General features: G+C 46.1%; 1 protein-coding gene across 5 annotated transcripts in view; it reads right to left on the bottom strand.

Annotated features, from left to right (window-relative positions):
* LOC119963913 (fibroblast growth factor receptor-like 1) overlaps nucleotides 1-18,249 on the bottom strand; it is a 379,922-nt gene that overhangs the window by 350,990 nt on the left and 10,683 nt on the right. For 3 of the 5 annotated variants that reach the window (XM_038793315.1, XM_038793312.1, XM_038793317.1), the window contains exons 1-2: nucleotides 9,868-9,983; nucleotides 9,024-9,146 (exon numbers count right to left, since the gene is read on the bottom strand). In XM_038793315.1, coding sequence (XP_038649243.1) covers nucleotides 9,024-9,087 — 64 coding nt within the window. In that variant the 5' untranslated portion in view covers nucleotides 9,088-9,146; nucleotides 9,868-9,983. Of the gene's footprint in view, nucleotides 1-9,023; nucleotides 9,147-9,867; nucleotides 9,984-10,428; nucleotides 10,566-18,249 lie in introns of those variants that run through there. The other 2 variants (XM_038793313.1, XM_038793314.1) reach the window with 2 other exon arrangements.

Raw genomic sequence — 18,249 nt, 5'->3', positions numbered from 1 at the left:
TTTACAAAGTATTTCCGAAGTATCTGCTCTCAAAGCGTTTCAATTATTTGCAGGGATCGCAGAAGCTCGCATGACTTCATGGGTTTAGAACAAAAATGCCTGAGAACCGTGCAGGCCGGGGCAGCTGGTCTCACAAAGCCCTGCTATCCCTCGCTGCTTTCCAGTATTCGCTGGCTTCTGCATTCCTCCCTTAATTCATTTTAGCTGCTATCATATTTCCGCGCCGACGTCCCCTCGGCACTGCTGCGGTGAACCATGACTTTTACAGCAGGTTAAAGGAAATGGACTGTCCATGTGCCGTCCCTTCCAATAACGTGCAGCCAGAATCGCACTCCACACATTGGCGACACGGCCATTCTCGCCTTTAAAAAATTTACTTATTTTTCTCTCTCTCCCTATTAGTTGGCAACAAAGGAGGCGAAGGAAATGCGGCTTAAAGAGCCCGGTCTATTTGGCCGTGCCATTTTTCAAGTGTGTGTCAATCGTTAATCCCGAATTATTCAAAATATCATCATATTTCATCTCATTACAAACGTCTTTTTTTCTTTACAAAAAGAACACATCTGGAAATCCTGTGCAGAGGAACAGTAATTATAGCAGATCAAAAGCTTGAGAATTCAGTTGATCAAATGATTGTGGGTGGAGTGTAAATGGGGAAGCTAGCATTCCCGGACACCAATCTTCAGCAAATCCATGGGACGTCTCTATTCCATGATTTTACCACGAATGTTCGATGATATTTACCACAAATGGCACTTGCAACCTGCTCAATGCAAATTTTAGTCCTTCGTGGTTTAGTATCTGGTCATTTGCACCGTGTGACTTTGATGACATTATGACAAGTTTTGTTTTAAGCGCCAGGGAATACCTGGTCAGTTTGAAAGCATGTCCCATTTTAATATCTCAGCCCCGGCTCCTCACATCACACTACATGCAGCAATGCCGTTTGACTTATATTTCATATTATTTGATGCTGGCACCCGTTACTCATTTCCTAATTTCCTTAATTAGTGGCATAACTGAGTGACTTAATCGCTAATTCCGGGAAAGGACTGGATGTTCATGGTTTTTATGACAATCGCCCCATTACTGACAATTCCAGTTATTTATGTAATTAATTGAATTTGAATTCTACCAGTTGCCGAGATGGAGTTTGAACCCTGGGTCTCTGGATTTCGAAGATGGTGACATTACCACTACGCCATCATCTCAATTGCCAAAGGCCCAGGATGAATATGTTTGTGACAGAATCTATAATCTTGGACCCCGTTGGGTGCGTTTTGAATGAGTTAAAATCTCGCCCTTTAAAGTGTGCCTGTAAAGTTTCAGTATGTGTCTGTGCCTCTGTGAGAGTATCTGAGGGTGTATATGTGTATCTGTGAGTGTGCATTTGTGGGAGAATGTGTGTGTGTGTGATTGTATTGTATGTGACTGTGTGTATGTGACAATATGTCTGAGAATTTGTGTGTGTATGTGATAATGTGTGTGAGAATGTGTGTATGTGATAATGTGTGTGAGAGAATGTCAGTGTGTGTGATAATGTGTGTGAGAATGTGAGTGTATGTGATAATGTGTGTGAGAGAACGTGTGTGATAATGAGTGTATGTGATAATGTGTGTGAGAGAATGTGTGTGTGATAATGTGTGTGAGAGAATGTGTGTATGTGTGTGAGATAATGTGTGTGTGTGTATGGTATGTGATAATGTGTGAGATAGGGTGTGTATGTGATGTGTGTGAGAGAATGCGTGTGTGAGAGAATGTGATGTGTGTGTGATAATGTCTGTGAGAGAGGGTGTGTATGTGATGTATGTGAGAGAATGCGTGTGTGAGAGAATGTGATGTGTGTGATAATGTCTGTGAGAGAGGGTGTATGTGATGTGTGTGAGAGAATGCGTGTGTGAGAGAATGTGATGTGTGTGTGATAGAGTGCGTGTGTGTATGTGATAATGTGTGCGAGAGAATGTGATGTGTGTGATAATGTCTGTGAGAGAGGGTGTGTATGTGAGGTGTGAGAGAATGCGTGTGTGAGAGAATGTGATGTGTGTGATAATGTCTGTGAGAGAGGGTGTATGTGATGTGTGTGAGAGAATGCGTGTGTGAGAGAATGTGATGTGTGTGTGATAGAGTGTGTGTGTATGTGATAATGTGTGCGAGAGAATGTGATGTGTGTGATAATGTCTGTGAGAGAGGGTGTGTATGTGAGGTGTGAGAGAATGCGTATGTGAGAGAATGTGATGTGTGTGTGAGTGCGTGTGTGTATGTGATAATGTGTGCGAGAGAATGTGTGTGATAATGTGTGTGAGAGAATGTGTGTGTGATAATGTGTGTGAGAGAATGTGTGTGTGATAATGTGTGCGAGAGAATGTGTGTGATAATGTGTGAGAGAATGTGTGTGTGATAATGTGTGTGAGAGAATGTGTGTATGTATGTGATAATGTGTGTGTGTATGGTATGTGATAATATGTGAGAGGGTGTGTATGTGATGTGTGTGAGAGAATGCGTGTGTGAGAGAATGTGATGTGTGCGGGAGAGAGTGCGTGTGTATATGATAATGTGTGCGAGAGAATGTGTGTTTGAGAGAAATGTGTGTGTGAGAGAATGTGATGTGTGTGTGATGTGTGCGAGAGAATGTGTGTTTGAGAGAACTGTGTGTGTGAGAGAATGTGATGTGTGTGTGATAATGTGTGTGTGAGAGAGAGAAAGATAATGTGTGTGTGTTATCTAAGGTAAACCATTTGACTTTCCCGGCAGAAATTTAAAGTTGAAACCTATAAACAAAACGAGCAGCGACGAGAAGGAAAGATAGGGAAATCCTGGAATCAGATCGCAGTTAATTCAACCTTATCTACTTCCTGGAGAAATTATCAGAGGAAAGCTGCGACAACAATTTCCTTGAGCCGTATCCGCCGGTGCTGAGGGAAGCTGTAAAAACTGCTGTTGAACTGCTGCCTTGTGTCTCTCTGTCAGTGCAGGGGAAGCACTCCATAATCACTGCATTGTTCTGGCTAAACGGAGTCAAACTCTGCAAACATCCTCTGTTGTCTCGGGTGGCGTCAAGAAAAATCTTCCCACTGGATTTGTCTAAAACACCCCCAAATTATGCAAATCCCTCAGTTTCGCGCAGTCCTGCTAATAAAATTGAGTGCAAACGCCGCACGTTAAAGACCAGAGTTTGACGCTGGTCAAACCAAACGGAGTTGAAAGAGACAAAAAAAAAGAGGAGAGGTTTGGGGTGAGAATGTTTCGCTTCACGCTGAAGTGCCGGTTCCTTCACAGCGGAAATTTAAGCGGACAAGTGCGGATGATGCGTTCAGTCCGGGCGATGCAGTAAAGCCCAACAGATGGCGGGGGCCCCACCATATGGCACTGCAATGGGTTTCATATACAGCACACCAGAATGCAGTCAAGTGCATTTGGTGGGGGTGCGTTTCTCTTTCATTCATTGCTTCGCGGGGGGAGGGGGGTGGGGTGTCTCTGGGTAGGTCAGCATTTGTTACTCATCCCCAATTGCCCTTCAGAAGGTGTTGGTGAGCCGCCTTCTTGAGCTGCTGCAGTCACTGTGGGGAAAGTTTCTGGGTGTGTCTGTCTCCAGCCAAAATGCTCTCCCGCTAGAAATCAGAAAGGCTGTGACCCCATCAAAATATCGAAGGTTATGAGGGCGGCTGACGGCAGAGAGATGGCAAAATGTGTGGAATGTAAAGTGCAAGGTAGGCACAAATAAATCCAATGGGAATTCGGGGGAAGCAGCCTATTTCCCGGGAGAGCAGTAAGATTGTGGCGATGTTTACCATAAACATAGAAAAAGGAGCATGAGGAGACCATTCGATACTTCAAGCCTGCTCTGCCATTCTTTTTTTTTCTTAAAAAAATTTAGAGTACGCAATTCATTTTTTGTAATTTAGGGACAATTTAGCGTGGCCAATCTATCTACCCTGCACACCTTTGGGTTGTGGAGCGATACCCACGCAAACACTTGGAGAATGTGCAAACTCCACACAGACAGTGACCCATAGCAGGGATCGAACCTGGGACCTCGGCGCCGTGAGGTCACCTGAGGAAGGAGCAGTGCTCCGAAAGCTAGTGTTTGAAACAAACATGTTGGACTTTAACCTGGTGTTGTAAGACTTCTTACTGTGCCCACACCAGTCCAACACCGGCATCTCCACATCATCATTATGATCATGCCTGATCATAGAATTTACAGTGGAGAAGGAGGTCATTCGGTCCATCGAGTCTGCGCTGGTCCTGGGAAAGAGCACCCTTCACCCTATCTCTGTAACCCAGTAATCCCACCCAACCTTTATGGACACTAAGGGCAATTTTGCATGGCCAGTCCACCTAACCTGCACATCTTTGGACTGTGGGAGGAAACCGGAGCACCCGGAGGAAACCCACACACACACGGGGAGAACGTGCAGACTCTGCACAGACAGTGACACAGCCAATTGAACCAGGGACCCTGGAACTGTGAAGCAACTATGCTAACCACTGTGCTACCATGCTCCACCTCAATAGCCTGAGCCCACCTTTCCCCCATATCCTTTGATCCCTTTTACCCCAAGTGCTATATCTAACTGCTTCTTGAAAACATTTTGGCTTCAACTGCTTTCTGTGATAACAAATTCCACAGGCCAACCATTCTCTCTGGGTGAAGAAAATCCTCCTCTTCTCAGTCATAAATGGTTTGCCCCATATCCCCAGACTGTGGCCCCTGGTTATGGATACCCTCTAGGACATCAGTCCTGCTCCTGCCCAGGTACAACCTCACCCCCAGAACTGCGCCCAATACCTCAGGAATCTGAAACCCACCCCCTCACACCCTCTCTTCAGCCACATACTCATCCTATAATATCCTGCTATTTCTACTCTGACTAGCATGTGGCACTGGTATTAATCCTGAGATCACTACCTTTGAGGTCCCACTTCTCAACTTTCTTCCTAATTCCCTATATTCTACTTGTTGTTTGTACCAATGTGTACCATGACCACTGGCTGTTCGCCCTCCCCCCTCCCGAATGTCCTGTAACCTCTCTGAGGCATCCTTGACCCTAGCACCAAGGTGGCAACATACCATCCTGGAGTCTCGTTCTCAGCCACAGCAAAGAATGTGCACATAAAGGAAACCCTTTGGCCATTGCTTTAGATGCTTGTGTATTAGGAACTCAAATGTGTGTGCGGGGGGGGGGGGGGGGGGGGGGGGGGGTGTCTGTAGGCAGGAAAGCAGAGTTGTGACCACATCAGCTATTATCTTGTTGCATGGCGGAGTAGGTTTCAGTGACCGAATGGCCTGATTCATACATTAGGATATATGTTTGCATGCATTAGGGGGAAGCTTACAGCACGAAGGAGAAACAGAGGTAAATGTTGCAGGGGTTACAGCGTAGATTGGGAAGAGGTTGTCTGGCATAGTCAAGCAAAGGGAAAGACCACTTTCTGTGCTGTCACTTCAATGGAAAAGCAACCTGACTACAATGTGTACCAGGCACGAAAAATCGCCTTATTAACAGCTAATGCATCAATTAGCTCAGTGACTGTTAAACTGAGCATTGGCACCCTTTCAGCAGTAATGCAACCTGGCCCCGATGGAGCACTTTCGAAAGATTCTGGAGCTGTATTCATTGGGCAGAGAAGAGCGTGTTAAGTGGGGAGTTTCTCTGGTAGAACAATCTGAGAATATCAGAACACCGGTCCACTTCATCCGTACGTTAATATTGTTCTCTGAGAAATGTATATGTAACAGTGAGGTGTTTGCTAATATCTGATTCCATCACTATTCCAGATCATATTGACATCGGGAACTCCCCCAAAAATCCCAATGGTAAAGGGGTTTTCTTGCAAGGAATGGTTGGATCTCTCCTGACTGTGAATGTGTGAAGTGGTGTGCGCGTGTGGGGGGGGGGGGGGGGGGGGGGGGTTAAAGACTATGTATGAATATATACATGTGTGTGTCAGGGTGCTGAGAGTGTATATGAATGTGTACATTTGTGTGTGTGTGTGAGAATATGTGTTAACGTGTACATATTTGTGTGAGAGAGTGTATGAATGTGTACATGCGTGTGGAGGAGAGTTTATGAATGTGTACATCTTTATGTGGTGGGAGAGTGTGTATGAATGTGTACATGTGTGTGTGTGTGTGTGTGCGGAGTCCTCTTATCCTCAAGGGTTATGTTTTCCCCATCCATCAATATATGTCAAGATAACCAAACACGTTTGTTTACCTGCTGGGCATCAACCTCATTTCAATGGGTGTACAGCACCATGGGCCAATCATCTTCCCGTTAATCCCAGAAATTGGCACCTTTCCCCAAACACATTATCTGATGGGTCCTGTACAAACAAACTGCCCCGGAACATTCCGAACAGCAGGCCATGGTATTGAAGACGAGCTCTTTCACCCCCCCCCCCCCCCCCCCCCCAACCCCCATTTGCAGCTGGTATCAGAAAAGCAGGAATAGGAACAAAGGCGTTGGTTAACATCCTTTTTTAAAAAGAGAGACGGGATCAGTGAGGATTAAAACCCAACAGCAGGTCAATGGCCAGAAGAGGAGGAGAACTCTACAGCTCCCAGTAACACCCCGGACAGGCGCCGGAATGTGGCGACTAGGGGCTTTTCACTGTAACTTCATTGAAGCCTACTTGTGACAATAAGCAATTTTCATTTCATTCATTTCATCAGGCTATATTCTGTACCAGTGGCTACTGCCCACACCGCTGCTGCTTTACAGTGCTACCTGAAACAAAGCAGGGAGGCCCATTTGGCCATCTCACCCCCAAGTCCGCCCTTCACTCAGGTCAGGCTGGTCTGGTTCCAAACCCCTGTCCTATTCTCTGACTGCCAGCCCCTTCTCCCATCACACATTCAACTGTGAGGTAACTTCCACACAGATATTGATGTACACAGCAAGGAACCATTCGGCCCATCTCTGCAAGATCTATTCTATCATGAGATGTGGGTGTCATTGACAAGACCACCTCGAATTGCCCTTGGGCTGAGTGGATCTGTAGGCCAGATCAGGTAAGGATGGAGAATTTAATTACCTAAAGTATATCGGTGAATGATGGGTTTAAAAAACAAAGACAACCTATAACTTTCTGGTCACCATTCCTCAGGCTGTCTTTCCATTTAGTCAGCTGCTGCGAGTGGGGTTTGAACCGAGATCCCCGGATCTCTCGTCTGGACGACCAGCCCGGTGACATTAACCACTAGGCCATAGTGTTCCCTCTCCAAACCCCCACTTTCTCACTCTCCGGGGAGGATTCCTGAGCAAAGTATCCCCCCCCCCCCCCCCCCCCCCAAGTGAGGGGACTTGCAACTCCCGCTGGAACAACTCTGACCTTCCGAGGAATTCGAGCTGGGAATCATTTCGCTATCCACGTCGGCATGGCATTCCGACATTCCCGGGAAAAGGGGAAACATACCTCCAGTGGGTAACAAGCACGGGGGAATCCCGGTTCATGTCAGTGCCTGCGGATCAGAATCCTTCCCTCTCCCTCCCTGCTTCCCACACACTGCACCATTCCCAAACAGGCACCAGACTCGGGATCCCATTCATGTGAATCACTGTCAGAGAGGCGAGAACAAACTTCGGCCTTAACTTTTTTTTTTGCCAAGAGGTCAAGCCATTCTCGACGAGCTAGCAGGCTAAACATACAGTGCGGTGTAGCTAATCTTCCAACCATCTGCCTCAAACTCCAGCCCCTCTCTGCCAGCTCGAATGAATGACAATGAGAATTAGATTGCAAAGGCTTGTTTTTCTTGCAGACCTTGCGGAAGTAGCCTCGAGTTGTCGGCTAGAGTTCTTCCTGCGAATCGAAATCGTCCAATTAAATAATTACTGTTGGTTATCTGTCAGTTTGGGTTAAAGCAGTTACAATGGGCTGGCTATGCAATCAACACGAGAGGCAGAATTCACATCCGATGTTTATTTAACCTAGGAACTACCCAGGCAGCTCCAACGGTAATTGAACTATAAAGACACAGACAGACAGGAGTGTGTCCTCCGATGTATCTGCTATTCTTTCAGAATAATCGTCGCTTTTGATTTTTTTCGACACGAACATTATAAATCTTGAGGATTTGTGGAGATTCACGATTCACCGTGTCCAGAGCTCCCTGACTGGCTGGAATACACGCTCAGTCTAACCTCACACAAAGGCAATTCTAACAATCCTGCACCACATTCAATCCCAATTGTCCACCCATCCCATCGGCGCGGATTCCAAACCTCCAGCCGCTCTCTCAACCTCACCGGCCACCGCTTGTCAATCCTGCTCCATTAATAACTGCCTTCTTTGAAGATTCACGAATGGAGGGGTGATGGCGAAGCCAGTGCTGGAATGATGTGCTCCAGCAAACAACACCCAACCCCAGTGTCAAATTCATCCCGTTATTTTCCTCATTCACTGAAAGGAAACTTAAGTGACCGGGAAGAATCTGGATCGAATCATTGGGAAAAATGACAACCCCCAAGTTTGAGGGGAGTGAATGGGACACACCGCCCAGGCGATGTTGTTCTTGTCTATCAGCAAAAGGAGAGGGATTACACCGAGGGGCTGGAGGGGGGAGGGTTCTGCTTTATCCCACCAGGAATGTAATTGTTTTCTTTGTCTCGAGGCTTGAGAACTGGAAACAATCTTGACCACTTTTCACACACGCACACGCTACAACATCCAGTCCCCAAACTCCCGCGGCTGAGTAAACTTTTCCCACTTTGAAAGCAAGTTGTGGCCGCGAGAGAGAGAGAGAGAGAGAACTCTTTACCGGGTTAGAGAATCGGAAATCAAGGTGTAACTTTTTTAGGCGGAAGCAGAATGACATATTCCACACTGGAATTCATCCCTGATATCGCTTTCAATGGATACATTGGAAACTGTAAAGGGAGCGAGTCCAAGATTGTTCTCCCTATTTACCATCAGCTTCTCTCCAGAACAGATTGCTAAATTGCCCCGGCCAGGGAGGGAAGCTCAACAGGTTTTGGCCAAGGAACTGCCCCCATCGATGGAAAGTCTCCCCGGGTACTCACCCCGAGCGCCCTGTGAGAGCGCAGCAACTCCCCACAGCAAGACAAGGAGCCGGAGAAAATCCATCTCTTCCAAAGCAAAACAGAACGACGTTCCCTCTCTTTATATTCCTCTCGTTTTCCAGGCTGTAAAGAAATGAAGGAATTGCTGTTTTTGATTTGTTCTGTGTGTCTCCTTTCACGAGCGAGGGAGAAAATCAACCAGAGCGCCTTGTGAGGATTCCCATTTCCATCCACACACAACACACTATTCCACACACAAGCGGACCCGGGGCCTCACCGCTTCGCAAAGTTAACTGCAATTCATCAAACTGTGCAGCGGAGGGAGGCACAGACCCTCACCGGTACAGCAAGGAGCCAGAGGAATCTCTATGTTTAAAATTGTACCTGCCCATTCCTGGTGGGCTGCAGTGGGGAGAGGGGCTGAGATTAAATCTGCTCACGTCCGCTCTTAAAGGGACATTTTTTTTTTACCCAATGTCCATCAATCTCCAAAAAAAAAGGAAAATAAATTCACTGGAATCTGTCTGACACCACCTTCACTTTTCCTCCAAACTTTTGACTCGATTGCTGGCTCTCGCTGGGTGCCCTGGGGATACAAAACAAAGCAACGACTGCCTCCAACATGCCATGTAATTACTCATTGTCATTAGTTACAAATTTGCAGCCAAACACACGCTACAAAGTAGGCGAGAGGATTGGCTCTTCAGAGGACAAGAGATGGCCAGGGGCTGTACACACTGCAACATGCTGTTGGTAATAATAATCAGGGGGACATCATTGCGATGCAAGAAACGGAACTTCTGCCTCTTGCAACCTTTATGTAAACCAACTGGACATTCAGTACCTGCTTTAAAAAAAAGCGTAGCATACATATATGTACACTCTGTGCACACACATGGGAAATGGATTCTGCCGCAAAGGCCTGTCTGTCTTATATAGTTTGAGTGAGAAAGGGTCAATAACACAAGCTGATTGCAAACAACTCTTCCCCCTTCCCTCCCCGCCCTCTCTCCAAAGCAGACCATTGGTAGATGCAGGCGCAACGTTATCAACAGCTCTGTACACTCATCACACATACATCTCCCGGGTCAGAAGGTAGTGAATGGGGTTTGTGACCTGTGGAGGATCGGACTCCTGCACCGACCTCCGTTACAACCAAATACAGAGGGGCGGGCGTATTTAAACAGAAGAAAAACACACAAAATCAATCACAAGTGCAGGATTGTTAACTGAGACACGATATGGACGCGGTTACCATTTGTGAAACTACCTGTGTTTATCATACTTTGAGACGGCCGGGCGGGCAAGGTGCAAGTTGTTCCTCATAATCATGATGTGCAAACACCGCGGCTCGGGGAAGGTTAAAGGTCTGTGACATTCTCACACTGTTGGCCGCATCGCTTACCTGCAATTTGCGATGTGAGAACCAGAAGGATCAGAAGTTGCTTCAGACACGGACTTTCCATCTTATATTGTGCAGTGCGAGAGAAAATCAATCACAACCAGGCTGGGAAATCCGGGTGGGTGGGGGGGTCCATCCATGTTCTTGTCCCCCCCCCCCTCGGGACCAACGCTTCCCCCGGTACACAGCAAACTCTGAAGTTTAGCAATGGAACGGCGATGCCAGTGAAGGAAAGCCACGCGGGTGTGCAGCCCTCACTCGCTCTCAGTTTTACACTGCAAGCGATCAAACTTCCTTCGCCCTCTTGGAGTAATCATTGCAAAGCGGCCAGAGCACTTTCTCCCTCTCTCTCTCTCTCTCTTTGCTGAAACGGCTGCTCAATTTGCGGCGACCAAGGTAGGGAGAGCCCCCCCCCCCGGTGAGATCTCTTCCAGTCAGTCACAAGGGAAAGAGAATACCTGAACTCTCCGATTGGCAGCTCCTTCCAGGTTTTTTTGTTTGCACAGTGACAGTTGGAGAGAGAGTTTTGCAACTTGACTCTGCGCTCGCCAACAAACTGAATAAAATGACTGCCCGGCGATCGATAAACGAACGGGTCTGCCTCCTGCTGCAGCCTGCCGCCTCCTCAGCCCCCCCTTCCCTGGGCAGCGTGTGTTTGTTTAAAGCACAGTGCTGCAGCCTGGAAGCGGGAGGCCGGACTTTCTGCTTCTCCCGGGGAAAGGCTACAAGCAAGTCACTTTCAGCAGGCAAAACTTTGGGCCAATCAGCGGCGAGCTGAAACTGACAGACAGACTGGAGCTGGGGCCGGACCTCCTGTCTGTCAGCAAGAGCCTTGGAAATACAGCGAGCCCCCTCCCCCCCCCCCCCCACACACACACACACACACACATCAACCTCTCACACACACACAATAATACAAACACAGCAACCTCTCACACAATAATACACACACAGCAACCTCTCTCACACACTAATTCACACAGCAACCTCTCTCACACACTAATACACACAACAACCTCTCTCACACACTAATACACACAGCAACCTCTCTCACACTAATACACAGAGCAACCTCTCTCACACACTAATACACACAACAACCTCTCTCACACACTAATACACACAACAACCTCTCTCACACTAATACACAATACAACCTCTCTCACACACTAATACACACACACACAGCAACCTCTCTCACACACTAATACACACAACAACCTCTCTCACACACTAATACACACAGCAACCTCTCTCACAATAATACACAGAGCGACCTCTCTCACACTAATACACACACAGCAAGCTCTCACACACTAATACACAGCAACCTCTCTCACACTAATACACACAGCAACCTCTCTCACACTAATACACACAGCAACCTATCTCACACACTAATACACACAGCGACCTCTCTCACACACTAATACACACACAGATACCTCTCTCACACACTAATACACACAGCAACCTCTCTCACACACTAATACACAGCGACCTCTCTCACACACTAATACACACACACAGATACCTCTCTCACACACTAATACACACAGCAACCTCTCTCACACACTAATACACACAGCAACCTCTCTCACACACTAATACACACACACAGCAACCTCTCTCACACACTAATACACACAGCAACCTCTCTCACACACTAATACACACAGCAACCTCTCTCACACACTAATCACACAGCAACCTCTCTCACACACTAATACACACAGCAACCTCTCTCACACACTAATACACACAGCAACCTCTCTCACACACTAATACACACACACAGCAACCTCTCTCACACACTAATACACACACAGATACCTCTCTCACACACTAATACACACAGCAACCTCTCTCACACACTAATACACACAGCGACCTCTCTCACACACTAATACACACACACAGATACCTCTCTCACACACTAATACACACAGCAACCTCTCTCACACACTAATACACACAGCAACCTCTCTCACACACTAATACACACACACAGCAACCTCTCTCACACACTAATACACACAGCAACCTCTCTCACACACTAATACACACAGCAACCTCTCTCACACACTAATACACACAGCAACCTCTCTCACACACCAATACACACAGCAACCTCTCTCACACACTAATACACACAGCAACCTCTCTGACAGACTAATATACACAGCAACCTCTCTCACACACTATTACACACAGCAACCTCTCTCACACACTAATACACACAGCAACCTCACCCACACACTAATACACACACTAATACACACAGCAAGCTCTCTCACACAATAATACAGTAAGAAGTCTTACAACACCAGGTTAAAGTCCAACTGTTTGTTTCAAACACGAGATTTCGGAGCGCTGCTCCTTCCTCAGGTGAATGAAGGAGCAGCGCTCCGAAAGCTCGTGTTTGAAACAAACCTGTTGGACTTTCAGCTGGTGTTCTAACACTTCTTACTGTGCTTACCCCAGTCCAACGCCGGCATCTCCACATCATGACAATAATACATATACAGCAACCTCTCTCACACACTAATACAGTACACACACACAGCAACCTCTCTCACACACTAATACACACACACAGCAACCTCTCTCACACTAATACACACACACAGCAACCTCTCTCACACTAATACACACAGAAACCTCTCTCACAATAATACACACACACAGCAACCTCTCTCACACTAATACACACACAGCAACATCTCTCACACACTAATACACACAGCAACCTCTCTCACACTAATACACACAGCAACCTCTCTCACACACTAATACACACAGCAAGCTCTCTCACACAATAATACACACACACACGACCTCTCTCACACTAATACACACAGCAACCTCTCTCACAATAATACACACACACAGCAACCTCTCTCACACTAATACACACACACAGCAACCTCTCTCACACACTAATACACTCAGCAACCTCTCTCACACTAATACACACAGCAACCTCTCACACACACTAATACACACAGCAACCTCTCACACACTAATACACACAGCAACCTCTCACACACACTAATACACACAGCAACCTCTCACACACACTAATACACACACACACAGCAACCTCTCTCACACACTAATACACACACAGCAACCTCTCTCACACACTAATACACACACACAGCAACCTCTCACACACTAATACACACAGCCACCTCTCACACACACTAATACACACACACAGCAACCTCTCTCACACACTAATACACACACACACAGCAACCTCTCTCACACACTAATACACACAGGAACCTCTCTCACACACTAATACACACAGCCACCTCTCACACACACTAATACACACACACAGCAACCTCTCTCACACACTAATACACACAGCAACCTCTCTCACACACTAATACACACAGCAACCTCTCTCACACACTAATACACACAGCCACCTCCCACACACACTAATACACACACAGCAACCTCTCTCACACACTAATACACACACACAGCAACCTCTCTCACACACTAATACACACACACAGCAACCTCTCTCACACACTAATACACACAGCAACCTCTCTCACACACTAATACACACAGCAACCTCTCTCACACACTAATACACACACACAGCAATCTGTCTCACACTAATACACACAGCAACCTCTCTCACACACTAATACACACAAACAGCAACCTCTCTCACACACTAATATACCCAGCAACCTCTCTCACACACTAATACACACAGCAACCTCTCTCACACACTAATACACACAGCAACCTCTCTCACACACTAATACACACACAGCAACCTCTCACACACACTAATACACACAGGAACCTCTCTCACACACTAATACACACAGCAACCTCTCTCACACACTAATACACACACAGCAACCTCTCACACACACAAATACACACAGGAACCTCTCTCACACACTAATACACACAGCAACCTCTCTCACACACTAATACACACAGCAACATTTCACACACACTAATACACACACACCAACCTCTCACACACGCTAATACACACAGGAACCTCTCTCACACACTAATACACACAGCAACCTCTCTCACACACTAATACACACAGCAACATTTCACACACACTAATACACACACACAGCAACCTCTCTCACACACTAATACACACAGCAACCTCTCTCACACACTAATACACACAGCAACCTCTCTCACACACTAATACACACAGCAACATTTCACACACACTAATACACACACACAGCAACCTCTCTCACACACTAATACACACAGCAACCTCTCTCACACACTAATACACACAGCAACATTTCACACACACTAATACACACACACAGCAACTCTCACACACTAATACACACACAGCAACCTCTCACACACTAATAAACACAGCAACCTCTCTCTCACACTAATCCACACAGCAACCTCTCACACACTAATACACACAGCAAACTCTCTCACACACTAATACGCACAGCAACCTCTCTCACACACTAATACACACAGCAACCTCTCACACACTAATACACTCAGCAACCTCTCACACACTAATACACTCAGCAACCTCTCTCACACACTAATACACACACACAGCAACCTCTCACACTAATACACACACACAGCTACCTCTCTCACACACTAAAACACGCAGCAACCTCTCTCACACACTAACACACACAGCAACCTCTCACACACTAACACTCACAGCAACCTCTCTCACACACTAATACACACAGCAACCTCTCAGTCTAATACACACACACAGCAAACTCTCACACACTAATTGCACAAAGCAACCTCTCTCTCACACTAATACACACATCAACCTCTGACACACTAATACACAGAGCGACCTCTCACACACTAATACACACACAGCAACCTCTCACACACTAATACACAAACACAGCAACCTATCACACACTAATTACACACAACAAACTCTCTCTCACACTAATACACACAGCAACCTCTCACACACTAATACACAAAGCAACCTCTCACACACTAATGCACACACAGCAACCTCTCACACACTAATACACACAGCAACCTCTCACACACTAATACACAAACACAGCAACCTCTCACACACTAATGCACACACAGCAACCTCTCACACACTAATACACACAGCAACATCTCACACACTAATACACAAACACAGCAACCTCACACACACTAATGCACACAGCAACCTCTCACACACTAATACACAACCACAGCAACCTATCACGCACTAATTACACACAGCAAACTCTCTCTCACACTAATACACACAGCAACCTCTCACACACTAATACACACAGCAACCTCTCTCACACTAATACACAAAGCAACCTCTCACACACTAATGCACACACACAGCAAGCTCTCACACACTAATACACACACACAGCAACCTCTCACACACTAATACACACAGCAACCTCTCTCACACACTAATACACACACACACCAACCTCTCACACATACTAATACACACACACATCAACCTCTCACACTCTAATACACACAGCAACGTCTTTCACACACTAATACACACACAGAGCAACCTCTCTCACACTAATACACACACACAGCAACCTCTCTCACATACTAATACACACAGCAACCTCTCTCACACACTAATACACACAGCAACCTCTCACACACTAATACACACAGCAACCGCTCACACAGTAATACACACAGCAATCTCTCTCACAATAATACACACACACAGCAACCTCTCACACACTAATACACACACACAGCAACCTCTCTCACACTAATACACACAGCAATCTCACACACACTAATACACACAGCAACCTCTCACACACTAATACACACAGCAACCTCTCTCACACACTAATACACACAGCAACCTCTCTCACACACGAATACACACAGCAATCTCTCTCAGACACTAATACACACAGCAACGTCTCTCACACACTAATACACACAACAACCTCTCTCACACACTAATACACACAAACAGCAACCTCTCTCTCACACACTAATACACACTGCAACCTCTCTCACTCACTAATACACACAGCAACCTCTCACACACTAATACACACAGCAACCTCTCTCACACACTAATACACACAGCAACCTCTCTCACACACTAATACACACACAACAACCTCTCTCACACTAATACACACACACAGCGACCTCTCTCACACACTAATACACACAGCAACCTCACACACACACAATAATACACACAGCAACTTCTCTCACACATTAATACACAAACACAGCAAGCTCTCACACACTAATACACACAGCAACCTCTCACACACTAATACACTCAGCAACCTCTCTCACACACTAATACACACACACAGCAACCTCTCTCACACTAATACACAAACACAGCAACCTCTCTCACACTAATACACACACACAGCAACCTCTCTCGCATACTCATACACACAGCACCCTCTCTCACACACTAATTCACACATCAACCTCTCTCACACACTAATACACACAGCAACCTCTCTCACACTAATACACACAGCAACCGCTCACACAATAATACACACAGCAACCTCTCTCACAATAATACACACAGACAGCAACCTCTCACACACTAATACACACACACAGCAACCTATCTCACAGACTAATACACACAGCAACCTCTCTCACACACTAATACACACAGCAAACTCTCTCACACACTAATACACACAGTAACCTCTCACACACACCAATACTCACAGACAGCAACCTCTCACACACAGCAACCTCTCACACACTCTCACACACAGCAACCTCTCTCTCACACTAATACACACAGAAACCTCTCATACACTAATACACACACACAGCAACCTCTCTCACACACAAATACACACAGCAACCTCTCACATACACACTAATACACACAGCAACCTCTCTCACACAATAATACACACACATAGCAACCTCTCTCACACACTAATACACACACAAAACAACCTCTCTCACATACTAATACACAAAGCAATCGCTCTCACACACTAATACACACACACAACAACCTATCTCACACACTAATACACACAGCAACCTCTCTCACACACTAATACACACAGCAACCTCTCTGACATACTAATACACACAGCAACCTCTCTCACACTAATAGACACAGCAACCTCTCACACACTAATACACACAGCAACCTCTCTCACACACTAATACACACAGCAACCTCTCACACACACTAATACACACAGCAACCTCTCTCACACACTAATAACACACACAGCAACCTCTCTCACACACTAATACACACACACAGCAACCTCTCACACACTAATACACACAGCAACTTCTCACACACTAATACACACAGCAACCTCTCACACAATAATACACACACATAGCAACCTCTCTCACACACTAATACACACAGCAACCTCTCTCACACACTAATACACACAACAACCTCTCTGACATACTAATACACACAGCAACTTCTCTCACACAATAATACACACACATAGCAACCTCTCTCACACACTAATACACACACACAACCTCTCTCACATACTAATACACACATCAACCTCTCTCACACACTAATACACACACACACAACAACCTCTCTCACACACTAATACACACTGCAACCTCTCTCACACACTAATACACACAGCAACCTCTCTCACACACTAATACACACAGCAACCTCTCTCCCACTAATACACACAGCAACCTCTCACACACTAATACACACAGCAACCTCTTTCACACACTAATACACACAGCAACCTCTCTCACACAATAATACACACACACACACATCAACATCACACACTCACTAATGCACACACA

Source organism: Scyliorhinus canicula, chromosome 3, assembly GCF_902713615.1.
Source record: "Scyliorhinus canicula chromosome 3, sScyCan1.1, whole genome shotgun sequence".
NCBI classification, from domain to species: Eukaryota; Metazoa; Chordata; class Chondrichthyes; order Carcharhiniformes; family Scyliorhinidae; genus Scyliorhinus; species Scyliorhinus canicula.
The sequence above is the reverse complement of the archived record's forward strand: the minus strand, read 5'-3'. Positions and strand labels throughout refer to the sequence as shown.